The sequence below is a fragment of the Stegostoma tigrinum genome, chromosome 21, assembly GCF_030684315.1.
Source record: "Stegostoma tigrinum isolate sSteTig4 chromosome 21, sSteTig4.hap1, whole genome shotgun sequence".
NCBI classification, from domain to species: domain Eukaryota; kingdom Metazoa; phylum Chordata; class Chondrichthyes; order Orectolobiformes; family Stegostomatidae; genus Stegostoma; species Stegostoma tigrinum.
Genome location: NC_081374.1, coordinates 41,730,598 through 41,752,747, shown reverse-complemented (window position 1 = coordinate 41,752,747; position 22,150 = coordinate 41,730,598). Strand labels below are relative to the sequence as shown.

At 41.6% G+C, this 22,150-nt stretch overlaps 1 protein-coding gene across 1 annotated transcript in view; it reads left to right on the top strand.

Annotated features, from left to right (window-relative positions):
- Window positions 1-22,150, top strand: part of LOC125462625 (ras association domain-containing protein 8-like) — an 84,760-nt gene that overhangs the window by 44,660 nt on the left and 17,950 nt on the right. Inside the window, exon 4 of the mRNA XM_048552843.2 lies at window positions 9,881-10,007. Within this exon, the coding sequence (XP_048408800.1) occupies window positions 9,881-10,007 (127 nt within the window). The remainder of the gene's footprint in view (window positions 1-9,880; window positions 10,008-22,150) is intronic.

Sequence of the window (22,150 nt, the reverse complement as noted above, 5' to 3'; positions counted from 1 at the left end):
AGGCATGAAATGATTCACAGTGATTTATAATTTCTAGCATGGACCATTCCCTATGTTGAAGTATCACCCAGCTTGAACATTAGCCATCCTTGCTAGAAGAAACACATTAGTTATATTTTAGCCTTGAAATTAACCTTCCTCACTCCCTCCCTCCCTCTTCATCTCTTCTTCCTTCAACTGCCCCTTCTCTTCTTCTCTCCTTTTCTTTCCTTCTAACCATCCCTTCTACCACATTCCTTTCACCCACACCCACCTCCCCGCTATTTCTTTCCACTCTTCCCTCCCTTCATCTTCTCTCCTCCGTTATCGCCTTTCCTTCCTTTTGAAGATTTTCATCTTGAACTCATCAGGCCAGAATTGCAAGAATAACAAATCTCAAAGACAACAACAATTTATACTGCAAGAGAAGAAGGTGCTGATTAATTAGCTGGTGGACAATGACTAGGATGCACACTGCCTTGGAGAATGCACCAATAAACAGCCAATCCTTTGCTTAAAGAAGTGCAGCTGTAACAAAATTCCTGAGGCCTGAAAGCATCACTTGACTGGCACCGCATCCACAAGCATCCATTTGCTCCACCACCGACACTCAGTGGCAGCAGTGTGTACAATCTACAAGATACACTGTGGAAATTCACTGAAGATTCTTAGACCATGCCTTACCTAGGAGGACAAGGTCAACGGATACTTGGGGAACACCACATTCTGCAGGCTATCCTCCAAGGCACTCACCATCTTGACTTGGAAATATATCGCCGTTCCTTCACTGTCACTGGGTTAAAATCCTGGAATTCCCTTCCTATTGGCATTATGGGTCTACCTACAGCACATAGACTGCAGCGGTTCAAGAAGCCAGCTCACTACCAACTTCATAAGGGCAACTAGCGATGGGCAATAAATGTTGGCCAAACTAGTGATGTCCTCAACCCATGAATGAATTTTAAAAAATGGATTACTACACCTGTCAAAGAAAAAACGACTTTCTCATGTGAGTACATTCAGCCTTAAAGAACCTCATCCCTATTCATTCTTTCCACGTTCCAGTGTTATACATCCGATATCATAACTGAAAATTAAGAAAGAAAGGCCTTTAGCACCTCATGGTATCCCGAAGCACATTACAGGCAACCAAATACTGTTATGATGTGACAATGCAACAAACAGTGTCAGGCAATAGGAGTGAGCAGGTAATTTGCTTTAATTACATTGGTTGAAGGATGAATACTGGTAAGAAAACTGATATTTTCCCAGATGACCATTCCCGCTAAATCTATAAAATTCTAACAGGACTAGACATGGTAAACACAAGAAGGATCCTCCTAATGACCATGGGAATACAGAACGAATGGTCACAGTTGAAGGATGTGGGGTGGGCTATTTAGGACTGAGATGAGGAGAAATTTCTTTACCCAGACAATAATGAGCCCCTTGGAATTCTCTGCTGCAGAAAGCAATTGGGGCCAAAACATTGATTTTTTTTCCCCAAGGAGGAGATAGATATAGTTCTCAGGGACCAAAGGGTATGGGGAGGAAGCAGGAACAGAGTCCTGAGTTAGATGATCATCCATGATCACATTGAAATGGGAAAGTAGGCTCAAAAGGGCTGAATGGCCTGCTCTTATCCCTATTTTCTACATTTATATCTCTTGGATTTGATAAGGCTATACCCATCATGGGTAAGACTTTTTTGAAGTGGTATGCTGCCACCAATTCTCCTTTGTCTTTGCTCTTTCTTGGACCTATCTAATAATTAGTGGCCGATGACACACCACCTTGGAGTATGCGTAGAAGAGACACTGTTCCTTGATAGTGCCAGGAGGGCTGTTGCATGATAGCAATAAGTACAACTACATTTGGCCATAATTACTAGGACTTAGGGAGCTGATAACAAAAACATCTGCTCCATCCAAAAGTAGAGTAGATCTCCTTGCCTCCACTCAAGGTGAGATGTGTGATGAAATCTTCAGGGACTGTTTGCACTATTCCCGCACAAGCACAAGCCAGCAGTCTGCTCAGTCCTGTGAGTTGCAAATAGGTGGCAATATTGAATTCTGTCGGCAATAGGAGAGGGGGTTCATTGCAAGATTTTCAAGACAGTTTGTGGGGGTGGGGGTTCACTGAAGAGAGTTAATTGCATTTGCTATTTGATGTGTCCTGCGCATTGTTTAATTGCACTCTCCCATTGACATTTACTGCATGTTAATTCTGGGTGTTAGCAATTAGCTGTGGATGTACTGTAGATTGTGTAACATTGTAAAGTAAACCTTATTGTTGTTTGTTCAAAAGAACGGAATCTTGAGACTTCATTCTCTTAGTAATTTCCCTAAATCCCATCCTTTGTCTAATTTAAAAATAAAGGCACTGGACCCTAACCAGATTGTAACATAAATTTGGCAAGGTGGTTGTGGATCATAAGAGTGTGACATCAAAGCAAATGGAGGAGTTAATGTAACATGAATATTAACCCTTTCAGAACCACTACTGGCATTAAGAGAATACTTATTCATCTTCAAATTGGTGCCATTGGATTTTATGTGGGCAGATTCTAGAGTATCTCATTTATATTGTCAGCATCAGTTTTTGCTGCACAATGGAGGTTAAAATCAGGCATCTGATTGTGTAGGTTTTAACTCGTTTCTTTCCTGGAATAAATACACTGCTTTCAGTTGCTAACACTGTTAGTATCTGAGTCAGAGGTTTGTCAGTTAATCTACATTCCAGAGTTGATCAGATAAACTCAGCTGATGGTACTGAAGGAGTGCTGTATAGCTGTTCCAAATGAAATGTTGAACAGCAGACTATCTGCTTAGAGGTAATATGAACTGCAGACCCTGGAGAATCCGAGATAACAAGGTGTGGAGCTGGATGAACACAGCAGGCCAAGCAGCATCTTAGGAGCACAAAAGCCGACGTTTCGGGGGTCTAGCCCAAAACATCAACTTTTGTGCTCCTAAGGTGCTGCTTGGCCTGCTGCGTTCATCCAGCTCTACACTTTGTTATCTCAGACTATCTGCTTATTCAGGTGGAGATAAAAAATTGAACCTTTCGATGAAGAGCTGGGAATGTATTCCCCGTGTTATGGCCAACGTTCCTCCTGCAGACAAAAATAGATGATTATGTTTTACACTGCTGGGGACCTTACTGCGTGTAAATGGGTTTTGTTTTCTGCAGGCAGTCCCTCCATAACAGATGTAGCTCGCAGACTGTGAATTATCTGGGAGCCCTGATACGATGAGGCATCAACGTTGTTTCTGCAGTTGCAAAAATTATGATCTCACTTGATTTTCATAACAAAAATTGCAAAGTTTCAAGTTCAGTTCCTCTTTTTTTCAGTACTGCTAAAACTAGACTATTGTTTCCCCACCAGGGCTTTTGGCAGTTGCATTTTCTGCATGTCTTGATGCGTCTTCCTTGCCTGAAAATACGGTAATAATCAGCCACCCATTGGCTCCTTTAAGTATCACCAGTGTCAGGGTAAACAGCTTGGCACTGACCGCTTTGATATAGTCTGTCAGAACAAAGGACCACATTAATGGTCTCTGCTATACTACAAAGAACCCAACAACAGATCTATAATTACCGCAAGAAACATTTCAAATGTCTTTTCTTAATACATCCTAGCAGGTGAAAATTAACCCTAAGGCACTTCAGCCGAAATGAGCGGTTTACAAAGGAGATTAACTGGCTCAGTTGATTAGGTCAGACGTGTTGTATTCTCAGGTGCTCATTACTCTAATGGTCTCTATTCATGGTGTATGTGCTGTCATTGAGGCCATTTTAACATTCAGTTAAATGGTAATGCAATCAGAGTGTTATTGTGCACATTATGAACATTCACTGCAAATGCTGATGAGGTTTCAATATGAGTTGTTAGACTCATATCAATCTTCTTGTCTCCTTCCATCAGTACCACCCTGATCAGAGCTTCCCTGAATTCCCTTACCTAGACGTTCCAAATACACAATTCCTTGCTTGCTCTTTCCTCTCCACATTCACTTTATATTCAAATGGATAACAATAACCTGCGTTTATAAAGCACCTGTAACATTGTAAAACCTCCCTACGCATTGTACAGAATGTAATCAGATTGAAATTGACATCAAGTCTCAGAAAGAGATGCTCAGACAAGGAAGCAAACACTTTGAATGTTGTCGTCCAAAAAAATGTACTTTAAACCAGGTGTTCTTCCCTTGTGTGACAGACAAAAGGTGGGGAACTGACTCAGAATTTAATTAAACCATCTTCTTTATTTTACATCAGTATTCTATATCAAATATATGTTCATTGCAGCTTTTCCTTCTTGCTTCATCTGACTTAACTTCAACATTAACTCAATTTATTTAGCTTCACTTTACCTTAGCTTTATCTTAATTCACATTCAGCCCTAATTCTTACTTTACCTCTATAAGCTTGGCTTGAATCAAATACCACCCCGATATGAGCGAGTGACCAACTTCACTCTCTGTGTAGATCTCCCCTGTGGCTCTCTGTTTTCTCCGAAGATAACTTCAGGCCACATTTTCTCAAATGTTGGTCTTAAAGGCTTCTCCTGAGAAAGACTTTCGTTCTGCTAAATGTGCTTGGTTTTTAGAAACTTCTCTAGCGCTCAGCCAAATGTCTTAACCAGTCTAGTGGCCATTTCTGCAGCTGGCCACCTGGTCATAATATAAAACATTAGGAGCAGAAGCAGGAGTAGGCTACGTAGCCTCCTTACAAATGTTCCACTGTTCAATAAGATCATTTAAAAAAATTAATTCATAGAATGTGGATATTGCTGGCTAAACCAGCATTTATTACCCATCCCTGATTGCCCAGACGACACTTAATAGCCAACCATATTGGTGTGGGGCTGGAGTCACATATAGGCCAAACTAAGTAAGGAAAGCAGTTTCCTTCCCTAAAGGACTTTGGCAAATCAGATGAATTATTTTTTCCAACAGTTGGCAATGGCTGTCATTACAGTCTTAATTCCAAATGTTTATTTAATTCAAATTTCACCATCTGCCGTGGCAGGATTCAAATCCAGGTCCCCAGAAGACTAGCTGGGTCTCTGGGTTAATAGTCTAGCAATAATACAAGTACAATATTGCCTCATGGCTGATCTTCAATCCAGACATCATTTTCCCACCTGCTCTCCGTATCTATATTGATTATCTGAGTAAATAATATTTTGCCTGTGCCAACTTTATCATTAGAGCAAACATCCATGAAACTCCACATTGACGATTCCAAAAATTCACAACCCAGTGAGTGAAGGGATTTCTCACCTGGATCCAGAATGGTCAATCCTATATTGTGAGACTTTGTCTCAGTGTTCTAGATTCCCCAAACCAGTGGAAACAGTTTCTCAGTATCAAGCCTATCAAATGCCTTTAAACTCTACTTATTTCAATGAGATCAACTTTCATCTTTCACAGTTCCAGAAAATATTAGTCCAGTTTACACAGCTTGCTATTATAGGACAGGAGCTCGAGTAATCACCTTTTGTTTCACCATCTCCGAGGCAAGGAAATCTTCCTTCAATATGGAGGTCTATACAGGACAAAATGCTGTATTTCTGCCCTAACCAAGGCCTGCTCAATTGTAACAAGATTTCCTTAGACTCCAATCCCTTTGCAAGAAAGAGCAGCATGTAATTTGACTTCCTAATTTCTTGCTGTACTTGCTTGCATGCCAACTTCCTGTGTTCCTTAGATGAGTGCACACAAATGGCTCAGAGTATCAATATTTAAAAGTCTTTTCACAGCACAGAGAATAACCTTATGTTTCCCCATCTGGCATTCTGGTGCCACTTAATAAGCCTATTCACATCTACTTGCACTTTTTTTTGTGTCCTCATCCCAGTTCATATTTCCATCAAATTCTCTTTTGTTATACTATCCAACTCCGTTTGATTATGGTATGAATTTCTAAGTGCAATGTTACAATTTCTTCAGGAAGAGATTCCAGTGCCCTTTAGTTAATTTCATCTCAGGATAAACAACTGGTAGCACATATTTCTCGTTCCCTCCTTTCTTGAATATTGATGTTACATTCACTTGTTTTCAACCTTCTGGGACCATTCTAGAATTTAGGGAATTTTGTGAAAGCCACAACTGGTACATCCACAATATCTGCAGGTTTTAGAACCCTAGGATAAATGCTCTCAAGTTCTGGGGATTGTTTTTGGTTTTTAGTTCCTTAGATTTCTTCAATACATTTTCTCTACTGATATGAATCACCTAAAGTACCTCACTCTTCTTAGACCCTCAGTTGTCATTTCCTTCTGTTATATAACTTGCTTCTTCTACCACAGAGATGGAATCACAATATCTGTTCGACATCTCTGTTATTTCATTACCTATGCCAATTTATCCTGTCTCTGTTTCAAAGAGTTGTATTTACTTTAGTTACTCTCCTCCTTTTCATACAGTATTTCAAGACTTCACAATTAATTTTTATACTCCTGTGTTGTTTGTTTTTCTGATTTTAAAGCTTTCAGAATCCTTTGAATTACCATTATTCTTTGCAACATTATCGGTCAAATTTTCCAAGACAATGTTAGTGCTCCTGTGGGGAGGTAAATATCCAAAGCTGATGTCAGTTTAGGATTCTGATATCATTTCAGCCTCTTTCAGGAATACCTGCAATCAGTTACAAGGAGGGTTAAACTAAAAGTGTGTTGTGCAGGAGAGTGTTGAGAAAATGACAGTGTGGGGCTCAGAATCTGGAATTGTATCCCACTCAGATTGCCCTATCCTGATGTCGAGGATCATCTTAGGATACAGTTTCTGAGTTAGATGGACAACACTCCCGCTGAGACTTCCTGGGGTTCTTTCATCCACCCCTTCTGGTTTGCAGAAATTGTCCTCTTCATCTGATCTTGGTAGAATCTGCCTCAGATCCAATAGCCAGACCCTCAGAAAAAACAGAAACTCAGCATCAGATTTTCCCATACGAGTTGGAAATCAAATGACAGATTTACTTCTAGATTATAACTCTATCCCTGATAGTGAACTGAAGGTGCTTTTTAAAGGCTAGTTCAGAATTTTTTAGAAGGCAATGATTCAGTTAGATTAGGGATAGATGCGCTGGTTGATCTGTGACCCTGAAGTTGGGGGCAGCAGAGATGTGACTTGCTTTAGCTGTCAATGTAGTGGTTGTCATTCTCATATTCCTAACCTCTACCAAAAAATGTTAAAATTAACACTTCTCACAGTTCAGAAGGTGCAGAACGTCTGATACACACAGACTGGTGATGTGTTGCTTTAATTAACTAATATTAAAACCAAATAATGGCTGAGGACGCTTATATCTGTTCAGCATTTCAATGCCATTTCAAACTCCATTCTATATTAACTTGCAGCTGACCCCATCATTGTTTCTGTTGGAGCTGGTCTATAGCACTCAGCTCCTTTAAAACTAGAAAAGGGAAGAAGACCAATTTCAAATAAGGTCTTTGATGAGTGTTATCGTGCTGAAGACTGATATGAGTCAGTTCGCTGGCTTATCTTCACCCCAGAATCAGGCGAAGGAGAAGATTATAAGTCTTCAAGGCAAAAATTCTTAACCTGCATAATCTGTATCTTACATTCTACAGACTGTGAAAATGTAGAGTTGAAATTTATGACGATATGCCTTTTACCTTCACTATAATATTTCTTCATTTTAAATATTACTTGCTCACACCTACACAGTAGTAAGTGAGGATATAAGCTGTCCATTCTAAAGCAGAGTATTCATAGATTACCAGAAAGTAATTTCCAATGTATAGGGTTAACACTACGTGAACCTATTTCTCCAGTAACATGCAGATTTCTCCTGTAACATGCGGTTGCTCATATTTTGGATGAACTTTGTCAAAAGAATTGACTGAGGCCTTCTATATCAATCATCAGCAGCAATATGGTATATCAGAAAGTTGTTTTTAGTCCTGCCTTATAATGATACCAATGAACTGCGCTGTTGAAATGGATGTGGGTAACTCAGAATCACTTCCCACCAGGACTTTTCTAACATTGTCAGAAATCAAAAATGAATCTTCTTCATACTGTCATTTACTTCGTTTCTGCTACAAAAACAAAACTTCACTTCATTTTAGTAGTAAGAATGTTGGAGACGGGATAAATGGTTATTCGAACAATGGGGTATTTAAAAGATCGAATGAGGAATTACCAGGTGTACGTCCAAGCAGAGTTAACGGCCTGGTGGCAGATTCTGTGAGATTTAGTAAAAACGCCCTTTTGATTGCTTCTGGTGGAATCATGGCCATTACCATTTCCTGCCATCAAAAATATCACATTTTTCATCTAGTTGTCTCTCTGGAATGTAGCCATTGTGCTTGCTGGTTTTACATTGACTTTATGTCGCACACGATGCCAATGCATGGCTCTCCCACATGAACTGACAACACCAATGTAAACTTACTGGAGTGGCCAGTGGGGACACATGAACCTACCTATTCAGGCCGACAGTAGGGCCCTTTGATCTGCCTTGCCATTTGATATGGTCATGACTGGTTAGACTGTGGTCTCACTTCTACTTTCCTGTCCATCCTGATAGTCTTTGCCTCTCGGTTTAGAAGTTATGACTTACTTAGAAAATATATTCATCAGAGTTTAGTGGAATGAGGGAGGATTTCATAAAAACCTATAAAATTCTAGACAGAGCGAGGACAGGAAGGATATTCCTGATGATTGGAGAGTCCAGAGCCAGGGGTCACAGTCTATGGGGTAGGTCATTTAGGACTGAGGTGAGGAGAAAGTTCATCGCCTGGAGAGTGGGTGGGGCCAAAATATTGAATATTTTTGGGAAAGAATGAGATATAGTTGTTAGGGCTAAAGGCATCAAAAGGTGTGGAGAGAAAGGAGGAACATGGAGGTAGTGAATTTAATTATCAGTGGTGATCATATTGAATTGGAGAGCAGCCTTGAAGGGATGAATGGCCTACTCCTGCTCCTGTTTTCTATGGTTCCATGTGAAATTGGCCATGGTGTAAAGCACGTTGCCAATTCATTCTGAGTCCATTTTATGCCACTGGTCAAGACCAATTTCAGCACTATTGCCTTTAGATGACCATTCATAACAAATCCAACAAGATTCAGTTATGTCAGCTGCCTGAGAATGCACTACCAAAGGTAAGCTATCATTGCAGTCCTCCGAATGGAGTTAAGTAGCATTGAGTACTGTTCATTAACCAAAACAGGATCAAATCCAGTGAGGGAGGATAGTAATATTGGATAAGGAATAGACAACTCAGCACCGCAAGCATGTCCCACCATTTTATCAGACCACATTTAATCTCTATCTTAAATCGATAGGTTTTTACAATCTGTCCCATAATACCTTTACTCAACAAAAGAAACCTATCCATCTCAAGCTTGAAAATTCCAATTGTTCCTTGTATCCATAGCTACTTGGTGGGAGTTCTATATTCTTCCAACTTTTATGTGAAATGTGCTTTTTGTTTCCATTCCTGGCTTTACTTTTAAGATTCTGTCCTTTTGGTCTTGATTCCCCCAACTAAGGGAAGTAGGATCTCAGTATTGACCATATCAAATCGTTATTAGGTTTTAACGCCTTGATCATTATTTTCACCCTCTATCAACTCAGGGGAGCCCAAGTCACATCTGCACAATTTGTTTTTGTAAGTTAACTCTCCAATTCTTGGTATTTTTCTGTTGGTTGTAATGTTCTGTGGTTGATTATGTGAGCTTACTTACTTTCGCCTGAGTCCACACCGAAGCTTGACCAATCAAACACAGTGAGCATCAATATTAAACAGACTCACACAGTCAAGGATGTGAATAGTTGAACCCTACAGTGAAGTGGGACTATAAGCAACCATGTCCTTCCTCTTGAGCAGATGTAAAACAAACAACTTATCTTTTTCTCCGCCCAGAGGAAATGCTGTGAGCTGGAAGATTTGACAAGAGAGCTACGACAAGCAAACCTGCTCCAGTTCATTCGGCAAACAGGGACAAAGGTCAGCATTCTCCCAGCCCAGGAGGGACCCACTCAGGTTATTGGTGAGTAACAACAGATTACTGCTCTCCACAAGTTACATTCCTCTTTCCGTGGAATCCATCAACAAGAATCCCACTAATAAATAGGCTGAACACAGGCAGTGATCCAAAACAAAAAACTTTCTGACATTGCAGGCTGGGCCAGTAATTACTGTAAATGCTGCTGGGGAAGGTATTGGGGAGCTGTCTTTCTTGAACTGCCACTTTGCTTGGGGTATAGAAAAAGACTGCCTACTTTTGGAGCTGTTAGAGAGGGACCCCGCAGTTCTAGTTAATGCACATAAAATATCATTGCTCAATCCCAGAAACCAGTGGGCCTAATTAAAGGGGGGCATTGTTCCTGTAGTAAATTCTATGTAAATTCTTTTTCACATTTTCTCACATCAAAGTTTCAACTGAAGGTCAAAGCTAAGAGCCATAGCAGTTACAAAGAAGCTGTGTTTTTTCCTTAATTCGCCAAAGCATCTAACATTGGAGCCTCAGAGACGATTACATTATCTTGCCGTGAAGGTGTGACAGAGCATTTGCACAATCTTAACAAAGCAGACGTGCTGGGTGTGAGGAGCATTGTGATTAGCGAGTGACTTGACATGTTTTCAGTTGCAAGCTGTCTACTTTTATTCTAACTGGGCCATCTGTTTGCCGAGCAGGCGTTCTGCTTTCTATTTTTGATGTGAATTCTGCAGAAATATCTGGTTTGTGCAGGTTTATTTCCCCGATTACTGGGCTAATGTTTCTGTTCAGTAGCGCAGGCATTTTCTAGTAAGTGCTCAAAGCCTGTCGTAGCTCCAAAATAAAATCCACTCTTGCATCGACTGAAGATGACCATCAACAGCACAGGGAGGAGCGGTCCTAGGACTGGGGACACAAGACAAATTTGTCACAATTCTGACAGGAGGAATGCCTTGATTATTAAGGCACGCTACTCCATGAACCTAATTAGTGTCAATACTTTTGTTTTATCATTGATATGTTAAGTTCTTGGGAGTGGTGATTCCTGACAATCTGTCCTGGTCTATGTAGACATGACAGCCACAAAATCGGAACAATGTCCCTACTTCCTCAAGAGGCTAAGGAAAGTTAGCCTGCCCACAAACACTTCTACCCATTTTTATAGATGCACCCATTGAAAGCATCCAGTCCAGATGCGTCACAGTGCAGTATGATAACTGCTGTTTGCGAGACAGCAAGGAATTACAGACAGTTGTGAATGCAGCCCAGTCATAGGGATGTACAGCACAGAAACAGACCCTTTGGTTCCACTCACCCATGCTGACCAGATATCCAAAGTATATCTAGTCCTGGATGTGAGTTTGCTTGCTGAGCTGAAAGGTTAGTTTTCAGACGTTTCGTCACCATTCTAGGTAACATCATCAGTGAGCCTCCGACGAAGCGCTGGTGTTATGTCCCACTTTCTATTTATCTGGTTAGGTTTCCTTGGGTTGGTGATGTCATTTCCTGTCCTTTTTCTCAGGGGATGGTAGATTGGCTCCAAGTCAATGTGTTTGTTGATGGAATTCTGGTTGGAATGCCATGCTCCTAGGAATTCTTGTGCATGTCTCTGTTTGGCTTGTCCTAGGATGGAGGTGTTGTCCCAATCAAAGTGGTGACCTTCCTTATCTGTATGTAAGGATACGAGTGATAGTGGGTCATGTTGTTTTATGGCTAGTTGATGTTCATGTATCCTGGTGGCTAGCTTTCTGCCAGTTTGTCCAATGTAGTGTTTGTCACAGTTCTTGCAAGGTATTTTGTAGATAACGTTCGTTTTATTTGTTGTCTGTGTCGGGTCTTTTAAGTTCATTAGCTGCTGTTTTAGTGTGTTGGTGGGTTTGCGGGCTACCCTGATGCCAAGGGGTCCGAGTAGTCTGGCAGTCATTTCGGAAATGTCTTTGATGTAGGGGAGAGTGGTTATGGTTCTGGGCCCGTTTTGTCTGTTTGTTTGGGTTTATTGCTGAGGAATCGGCGGACTGTGTTCATAGGGTACGCATTCTTTTTGAATACGCTGTATAGATGATTTTCCTCTGCTCTGCGTAGTTCCTCTGTGCTGCAGTGTGTGGTGGCTCATTGGAATATTGTTCTAATGCAGCTTCGTTTGTGGGTGTTGGGATGGTTGCTCCTGCAGTTCAGTATTTGGTCCGTATGTGTTGTTTTCCCGTAGACGCTGGTTTGAAGTTCACTACACTTCCGGTTTTGGTGTCATTTGTAAACTTACTAAGCATACCTTCTATGTTCACATCCAAATCATTTATATAAATGATGAAAAGCAGTGGACCAGCAGCAAACCTTGAGGCACGCTGCTAGTTACAGGCCTGCAGTCTGAAAAGCAACCCTCCACCACCCTCCTCTATCTCCTACCTCTGAGCCAGTTCTGTATCCAAATGGCTAGCTCTCCCTGTATTCCATGTATTCTAACCTTGCTAACCAGTCTACCATGAGGAACCTTGTGGAATATCTTACTGAAGTCCATATAGATCACATCCACTGCTTTGTTCTCATCAATCCTCTTTGTTACTTCTTCAAAAATAAATTCCCATGTACAAAGCCATGCTGACTATCCCTAATCAGTCGTTGCCTTTCCAAATACAAGTAAATCCTGTCCCTGAGGATTCTCTCCAACATCTTTCCCTCCACCAATGTCAGGCTCACTGGTTTCCAGTTTCTGGTTTTTCCTTACCACCTTTCTTAAATAGTTGTACTATGTTAGCCAACCTCCAGTCTTCCGGTACCTGTGACTAGGCTCATCTGTGGCTATCAATAACAGAAATATTTCAGCAAGGGGCCCAACAATCACTTTCCTGGCTTCCCACAGAGTTCTAGGGTACACCTGGTCAGGTCCCGGGGATTTATCCACTGTGATGTATTTCAAGATATCCGGTACCTCCACTTCTATCTTATAGACATTTCTTGAAATATCGCTATTTATTTCATATCCTTTTCCGTGGTAATCACTGATGCAAAGTACTCATTTAGTATTTCGCCCAGGTCCTGTGGTTGCACATATAGGCAGCCTTGCTGATCTTTAAAGAGCCCTGTTCTCTCCCTAGTTACTGTTTTGTGCCTAATGTATTTGTAGAATCTCTTTGGGTTCTCCTTAACCCTATTTGCCAAAGCTATCCCATGTCACCCTTTTTGCCCTCATGATTTCCCTCTTAAGTATATTCCTACTGCCACTATACTCTTCGAGGGATTCACTCGGTCCCTGCTGTCTACACCTGACATATGCTTCTTTCTTTTTCTTGACCAAAACCTAAATTTCTCCAGTCATCCAGCGTTCCCTACACCTACCAGCCTTGATCTTCATCCGAATAGGAACTTACTGTCGCTGGACTCTCATTATCTCATTTTTGAAGGCTTCCCATTTTCCAGCCATCCCTTTACCTGCAAATATCAGTGCCCTATCAACTTTTGGAAGTTCTTGAATAATGCCATCAAATGCCATCAAAATTGATGCCATCCTCCAATTTAGAACTTTAACTTTTAGATCCAGCCTGTCTTTTTCCATCACTATTTTAAAACTAACACAATTATAATCACTGGCCCCAAAGTGCTCCCTCACTGACACCTCAGTCATCTACCCTGCCTTATTTCCCAAGAGTAGATCAAGTTTCAGACTTTCTCTTGGAGGCACATCCATGTGCTAAATCAGAAAATTTTGTTGTACACACTTAACAAATTCTTCTCCATCCAAGCTCTTACACTGTGGCAGTCCCAGTCTATGTTTGGAAGGTTAAAATCTCCTACCATAACGACCCTATTATTCTTACATATAACTGAGATCTCCTTACAAAATTGTTTCTCAATTTTCTGCTGAGTATTGGGGGGTCTATAGCACAATCCCAAAAAGGTGACCATCCCTTTCTTATTCCTCAGTTCCACCCAAATAACTTCCCAGAAAGTAGTCCCAGGAATATCCTCTGTAAATACAGCCATAATGTCATCTCTAATAGAAAACACTACTCTCCCTCCTCTCTTGTTCCCCCAGACCGGCTTTCTACCCATCCTATAACATTTATACCCTATAACATTAAGCTGCCACTCCTGATCATCCATGAGCCACGTCTCTGTAATAGCTATAATATCCCAGTCATATGTTACCAACCATGCCCTAAGTTCATCTGCCTTACCTGTTAGGCCTCTCGTGTTGAAATAAATGCAGTTTAATTTATCAGTACTACCTCATTCTCTGCTTTGTCCCTGCCTACCCTGACTGTCTGACTTGACTCTTTTTTCCAACTGCACCAGTTTCAGACTAATTACTTTCCTCACTGTCTCCATGGGTCCAAACTGCTCCCGCCCGTTATTAGTTTAAATCTCCCTGAGCAGCTCTAGCAAATCTCCTTGCCAGTTCAGGCCCATCATAACCAAGAAGGACTCTCCTGTGTTGTTAAGGTAAGGCTTTTCAATTTATATCCTTGTGTATTGTGTAATTGATTAAAAGTTTAATTGCTTAATTGAAAAAGAGTGTAGCAGAGAAGTACTAGAAAGCATTTAATACATAAGTTGTAAAAGTTAACTAAATAAGTAGTAATGGCTGGACAGGTGATGTGCTGTAGCTGTATGATGTGGGAGCTGGCTGATCCCATTGTGAACGGCAGCGACCACATCTGCAGCAAGTGTTAGTTGCTGGAAGAACTCCGGATCAGAGTAAATGATCTGGAATCTGAGCTTCAAACTCTGCTGCACATCCGGGAGGGGGAGAGTTACCTGGACACTTTGTTTCAGGAGGCAGTCACACCCGGTAGATTAAATAACTCAAATTCAGAAAGTGTTCAGGGACAAGGTGTGACTGTAAGTGAGGCAGGTCGGGGGATTCAGAGTTCAGGAGTGCAGGAACCTCAGCCCTTGACCTTGCCCAACAGGTATGAGATTCTTGCTCCCTGTACGGTTGAGGAAAAGGACTGTGGACAGGATGAGCCAGCTGACCATGGCACCATGGTGCAAAAGGTCATTCAAGAGGGGGGAGCAAAAGGCAGGTAGTTGCTATAAGGGATTCTATAATTAGGGGGACAGATAATATCCAATGCAAGCCGGATCGGGAGTCCCGCATGGTGTGTTGCCTGCCCAGTGCCAGGGTGTGGGACATCTCCGAACGGGTTGAAAGGATATTGGAGCGGGAGGGGGAGGATCCAGTTGTTGTGGTCCATGTTGGGACTAACAACACAGGAAAAGCTAGGGAAGAGGAGCTGTTCAGGGATTATGAAGCACTAGGAAAGAAATTGAAGTACAGGTCCTCAAGGGTCATAATCTCCGGATTACTGCCCGAGTCACGGGGCAAGGGGAAAGAAAGTTAGGGAAGTAAACACGTGGCTAAGGGATTGGTGTGGGAAAGAGGGATTCCATTTCATGGGGCATTGGCATCAGTTTTGGAACCGGGGGGATCTGTACCGTTGGGACGGTCTCCACCTGAAACGATCTGGAACCAGTGTTCTAGCGAAAAGGATAAATAGGGTGGTCAGTCAGACTTTAAACTAGTGAGTCGGGGGGAAGGGAAAGTGAAAGAGACAGGGAGTATGGAGTTAAATGGAAAGATAAGCAACAGGATAGCATGTGTACAGGTGGGTTTAAGCTCGAGGCAGATTAGGAATACAGCAGAAAGGAAGGATAGCTTAAGACATCTTGGGATTTCCAACCTCTCTAATAATGATAAGAAATCTAGCATTAAGGCACTTTATCTAAATGCTCATAGTATTCGCAACAAAGTAGATGAATTAACAGCACAAATCCTCTTGAATGATTATGATGTGGTCGGCATCACAGAGACATGGTTGCAGGGAGCTCAGGACTGGCAGTTAAACATCCAAGGATTCACAACATATCAAAAAGACAGGGAGGTGGGCAGAGGGGGTGGGGTTGCCTTGTTAGTTAAGAATGGAATTAAATCTACGGCACTAAATGACATAGGGTCAGAAGATGTGGAGTCTGTGTGGATGGAGTTGAGGAACCACAAAGGCAAAAAAACTATAATGGGAGTTAAGTACAGACCTCCTAACAGTGATCAGGACCAGGGGCACAAGATGCATCGAGAAATAAATAGGGCATGTCAGAAAGGCAAGGTCACGGTGATCATGGGGGACTTCAATATGCAGGTGGATTGGGTGAATAATGTTGCAGGTGGATCCAAAGAAAAGGAATTCATGGAATGTTTGCAGGATGGCTTTTTGAAACAGCTTGTGATGGAGCCCACAAAGGAGCAGGCTGTTCTGGACTTCGTGCTATGTAATGAGCCAGACTTTATAAAAGACCTTAAAGTAAGGGAACACTTAGGAGGCAGCGATCATAATATGGTAGAGTTCAGTCTGCAGTTTGAAAGAGAGAAGGCAAAATCGTATGTAATGGTGTTACAGTTAAATAAAGGTAATTACAGGGGCATGAGAGAGGAATTGACGAAAATCGACTGGAAGCAGAGCCTAGCGGGGAAGACGTAGAGCAACAATGGCAGGGGTTTCTGGGTGTAATTGAGGACACAGTACAGAGGTTCATCCCAAACAAAAAAAAGATTATCCGTGGTGGGATTAGACAGCCATGGCTGACAAAGGAAGTCAGGACATGCATCAAAGAAAAAGAGACAGCCTATAAAGTGGCCAAGAGCACTGGGAAATCAGAAGATTGGGAAGGCTACAAAAACAAACAGAGGATAACAAGGAGAGCAATAAGGAAGGAAAGGATCAAGTATGAAGGTAGGCTAGCTAGTAATATTAGAAATGATAGTAAAAGCTTCTTTCAACACATAAGAAACAAACGAGAAGCAAAAGTAGATATTGGGCTGCTCCAAATTGATGCTGGAAGGCTAGCGATGGGAGATAAGGAAATAGCTGAAGAACTTAATAATTACTTTGCATCAGTCTTCACAGTGGAAGACATGAGCAGTATGCCAACAATTAGGGAGAGCCAGGGGGCAGAGTTGAGTATGGTAGGCATTACAAAAGAGAAATTGCTAGAAAATCTAAAGGGTCTAAAAATTGATAAATCTCCTGGCCCTGATCCTAGAGTTCTGAGGGAGGTGGCTGAGGAAATAGCGGAGGCTTTGGTCATGATCTTTCAAAAGCCACTGGAGTCAGGGAAAGTCCCAGATGATTGGAAAATTGCAGTTGTAACTCCCTTGTTTAAGAAAGGATCAAGGCAAAAGATGGAAAATTATAGGCCGATTAGCCTAACCTCGGTTGTTAGTAAAATTCTAGAATCCATTGTCAAGGATGAGATTTCTAAATTCCTGGAAGCGCAGGGTCAGATTAGAACAAGTCAGCATGGATTTAGTAAGGGGAGGTCGTACCTGACAAACCTGTTAGAATTCTTTGAAGAGGTAACAAGTATGTTAGACCAGGGAAACCCTGTAGATGTTAGCTATCTGGACTTCGAAAAGGCCTTTGATATGGTGCCTCACGGGAGGCTGCTGAGCAAGGTGAGGGCCCATGGTGTTTGAGGTGAGCTACTGGCTTGGATTGAGGATTGGCTGTCTGACAGAAGGCAGACAGTTGGGACAAACGGCTCTTTTTCGGAATGGCAACCGGTGACGAGCAGTGTGCTGCAGGGTTCAGTGTTGGGGCCACAGCTGTTCATCTTATATATTAATGATCTGGATGAAGGGACTGGGGGCATTCTGGCGAAGTTCGCCGATGATACGAAGATAGGTGGACAGGCAGGTAGTACTGAGGAGGTGGGGAAGCTGCAGAAAGATTTAGACTGTTTAGGAGTGTGGTCCAGGAAATGGCTGATGAAATTCAATGTGAGCAAATGTGAGGTTTTGCACTTTGGAAAAAAGAATACAGGCATGGGCTATTTTCTAAACGTTGAGAAAATTCGCAAAGCAGAAGTACAAAGGGATCTGGGAGTGTTGGTCCAGGATTCTCTAAAGGTTAACTTGCAGGTAGAGTCCATAATTAAGAAAGCAAATGTAATGTTGTCGTTTAACTCAAGAGGGTTGGAATATAAAAGCAGCGATGTGCTTCTGTGGCTTTATAAGGCTGTAGTTAGGCCCCATTTAGAATACTGTGTCCAATTTTGGACCCCACACCTCAGGAAGGACACACTAGCCCTGGACCGTGTCCAGCAGAGATTCACACTGATGATCCCTGGAATGGTAGGTGTAACGTATGATGAACGGCTAAGAATCCTGGGGTTGTACTCATTAGAGTTTAGAAGGTTGAGGGGAGATCTAATAGAAACTTACAAGATAATGTATGATTTAGAAGGGGTGGACGCTAGGAAGGTGTTTCCGTTAGGTGGGGAGACTAGGACCCGTGGGCACAGCCTTAAAATTAGTTTCATTAAAACTGAAATGAGACGACATTTCTTCAGCCAGAGAGTGGTGGGCTTGTGGAATTCATTGCCATGGAGTGCGGTGGAGGCCGGGACGTTGGATGCCTTCAAGGCAGAGATCGACAAATTCTTGATCTCAAAAGGAATTAAGGGCTACGGGGAGAGTGCAGGGAAGTGGTGTTGAAATGCCCATCAGCCATGATTTAAATAGCGGAGTGGACTTGATGGGCCGAATGGCCTTACTTCCACTCCTATGTCTTATGGTCTTATGGTCTATCATGAAAACCAGCCTTCCATCCATCGATTCCATCTAAACGTCCTGCTGTCTCGGGAAAGCAACCAACATAATTAAATATCCTTCCCACTCCGATTATACTCTCTTTCACCTTCTTCTTTTGGGTGGAACATTAAAAGTTTGAATACATGAAAGTTTGAATACATGTACAAATAGATTTGAAAATGGGTTCTTCCCCGCTCTTGTCAGAGTTTGAAACAGACCTCCCAAATATTAATTCTGATGTTTCTCACTCCCTCTGCAGCTTCTCTGTTGGTTGTAACAGTGTACTCTGCACTCTGTTCTGCTTCCCTGATGCACTCTGTGTGGTACAGTTGGCCAGTATAACGCGTGAATGAACACTTTTCACTGTATCCTAGTTCATGTGACAACAATAAATCAATCATCAAATGGCCAAATTGTTTTCGATTATTGCTGCCGTCCAGAATAAAAGAAACCTCCACCAAGTGATTAAAGAAACTCAAAGAATAATTTGTTCGTTATAAATGCAACTTATTATTGGAACAACTCGCATAACTCCCCTTAATCCCAAATGAACACTTTCACATGACATACAAGGCAAAACATCTCTGCAGAGATGATACCATTTTTAGACAAAAAGGGAGTGAAAATCCTTTGGTCCGAGGCTCTGAACTCAAAGGATAAAATGGGATAAAACAAAGCACTGCAGATCTGAAACAAATTAAAACAGTTGGAGAAGCTCAGCAGGCCTGGCAGCATCTGTGGAGTCACAAACAGAGTTAACGTTTCGGGTCCAGTGACCCATCTTCAGAACTCTGTGGGATTAAATGGTATAAAAAACTTTAAATTCCTGTCAACAAGATTAACATTCTGATTGCTGCAGAGTGATGGTAAATCTTCAGTTCAAATGGGAGATCCATTTGATCTTTGACTAGAAGTAACACTTCAGCTTTCAGGGTTCATGAGACAGTAAGACATATAATATTAAGACCATACTCAGGTTTCCAAAATGCCTTCGCTATGGGAGATCTGTAAAGCTTATGCTGCTGTAAAGTTTCTTCTTATTTTATCAGGATAGACAGAGTTGATACAATTTGGAGGTCTTTTCCCTCTACTGATATATACTAAAGAAAATGAAACCAATTCTAGAAGAGTTGCGAGACCACCCCTGGCACATATCTCCTTCAAGCCACTTTTTTCTAGCAGTTAATCCCAAAAGCCTTATCCCTTGTCTCTTAAAATATTTGCTGGTCTCCTTTTTAAAGTTATTTGACTTTTTAATCAATTACCAGGTGATTCACTGTTCGTATTACTTTTAAACATTTCCCAGAAATCACATGTACAGTCAAAACCTTGTTAAAACCTCTTCAATCCAGAATATCCAAACAATTCCCCATTGTCATTAAATACAAGTAAGGGTTCCCAACAGATGCTATGGTGTTGGGAGTAAAAATTAATATGGAGAGGGTATTCGCTAAGTAAAAGGAAACAGAGTTGGGATTCATGGGCCATTTTTGGGTTGGCAAATCTTATTCAAATGAGTACCATTGATATCAATGCTAGCTCCTCAACTATTTACAACTCATGATGAAACTCAACAAAAATGACATTTTGCCAAAACTTGGCAAGATTTAGCCCTTGGTCACATGATGAGGAAGGCCATTTGGTCCATCTTGGTTCTTCTATCCAGAAAGATCCGCACCCCATCTGCCTCCATTGCAGAATTTAATTGCTTCTTCCAATCACTCCAGAATTTACTCCTGAGGCATACCAACACTCTTACAGTGAAGAAGAGACAATATTAGTCTTAGGCTATATTTTCAGCCCTTTTATCCAGTCTAGGGCTTTCATCTTTCTCATTGAGGTAATTAATTTGGCTTCAGGCCCATTTGTTTGAACAAACAAATTGCTCACAATCTCCTTCAGGAATTCTCAGAGAGCGTTTTCATACAGAATATTAAATAACTTCCACTCATGCTCTTTCAAGTCGATTTGAATCTTTTGTTATTTTCAGTTTTCATTGATCGTCCTTTTATCCCTGAACTTCTGAAAGAATTTTTTACTGTTACGTTTTCCATCTTCTCCTAAGCCTTCTTTCTAGATTGTTCTCTTTCACCCTGAGAATGCTTGAAAGAATTTCTGTCAGGGGATTAGAATGTTGTGGAGTTGGTGGGAAAGTGGAGAATGCATTGTGCGAGGGTAGCTGGGATATATGCGGGAATTGGGAATTGGTTAACATGTGAACACAGGGTTTGGTTAATTGTAGAGTTCTGACTGTGTGGAGATAATTTTATTACACTCAGGTGAACCGTTATAAAGGCATTGAGCCATACAGCATGGAAACAAACGCTTCAGCCCAACTAGTCCATGCAAACCATGTTCCCAAACTAAACAAGCCCCAGCAGCTTGCGTTTGACCAAATCCCTCCAAATCTTTGTTATTCATCTATTTATCCAAATGCCTTTTAAATGTTTTAACCATACCTGCACTTCCTCTGCCAGCTCATTCCACACACTACCCACGCTCTGTGTAAATAAGATGCCTTCATGTCCTTTTCAAATCTTTCTCCCCTCACCTTAAAAATATGCCCCTTAATTTTGAACTGCCCCACCTTATGGAAAAGGCCCTTACTATTCACTCTATCAATGCCCCTCATGATTTTATGAATCTCTATAAGGTCACGCTCAGCGTCCTAGGCTCCAGTGAGAAAAGTCCCACCCTATCCAGCCTTTCCCGACAACAGCCTGGTAAAACTTTTTCTGAATCCTCCCCAGTTTAGTAATGTCCTTCCTATAGCAGACTGTTCTTCTTGTTCCACAAGCAGGGCAGCAACGATATTGCCTCATTGTTAAAGCTCTCCTTGCCTCCTCATAGTTGTCAAGATTTATAAAGTTTGTCACCTTCTGTTGACATTTGCTTAAAGAAATCATGCTGTTAAAAAATAGCCTCATGTAACCCCCTCAATAAATATAAGTGACCTACCCTTCTCCTGAGGGTAGGCTATCCACTTGTCAACCACACAACCCCACCACCCCTCTAACCACCATGCCATACCAGAGAGAATCTAACCATCATCCCTTGATATTCAATCCCTTACCATCACTGAATCCACCACAATCAACATCCTGGTTATTGCCATTCACTGGATATCAACATGGACTAATCATATGAATACTGTGGCTACAAGAGCAGGTCAAAGGCTAGGAATACTGCAGTGAGCAGCTCACTTGACTCCCCAAAGCCTGTCCACCATTGACAAGGCACAAGTCAAGAGTGTGATGGAATATTCCCCACTTCCTGGTTCAGTATAATTCCAACAACACTGCAGAAGACTGAAGCCACCAAGGACAAACCAGCATGCTTTATTGCCACCAGGTTTACAAATACTCATTCTCTCCACTTCTGATGCTCAGATAGTCTGTATTATCAATAAATTGCACTGCAGAAGCGCACCAAAGCTTGTTAGACAGCACCATTTAAACCTAAATAGACTTCCATTTTAGAATGACAAGGCAAGGGCAGCAGATAATTGGGAGCTCCAACACCTGCAAGTTCCCCTCCAAGCCACTCACCATCCTGACTTGGAAATATATTGCCATTCCTTCAGTGTCGCTGGGCTAAAATCTTAAGAGCG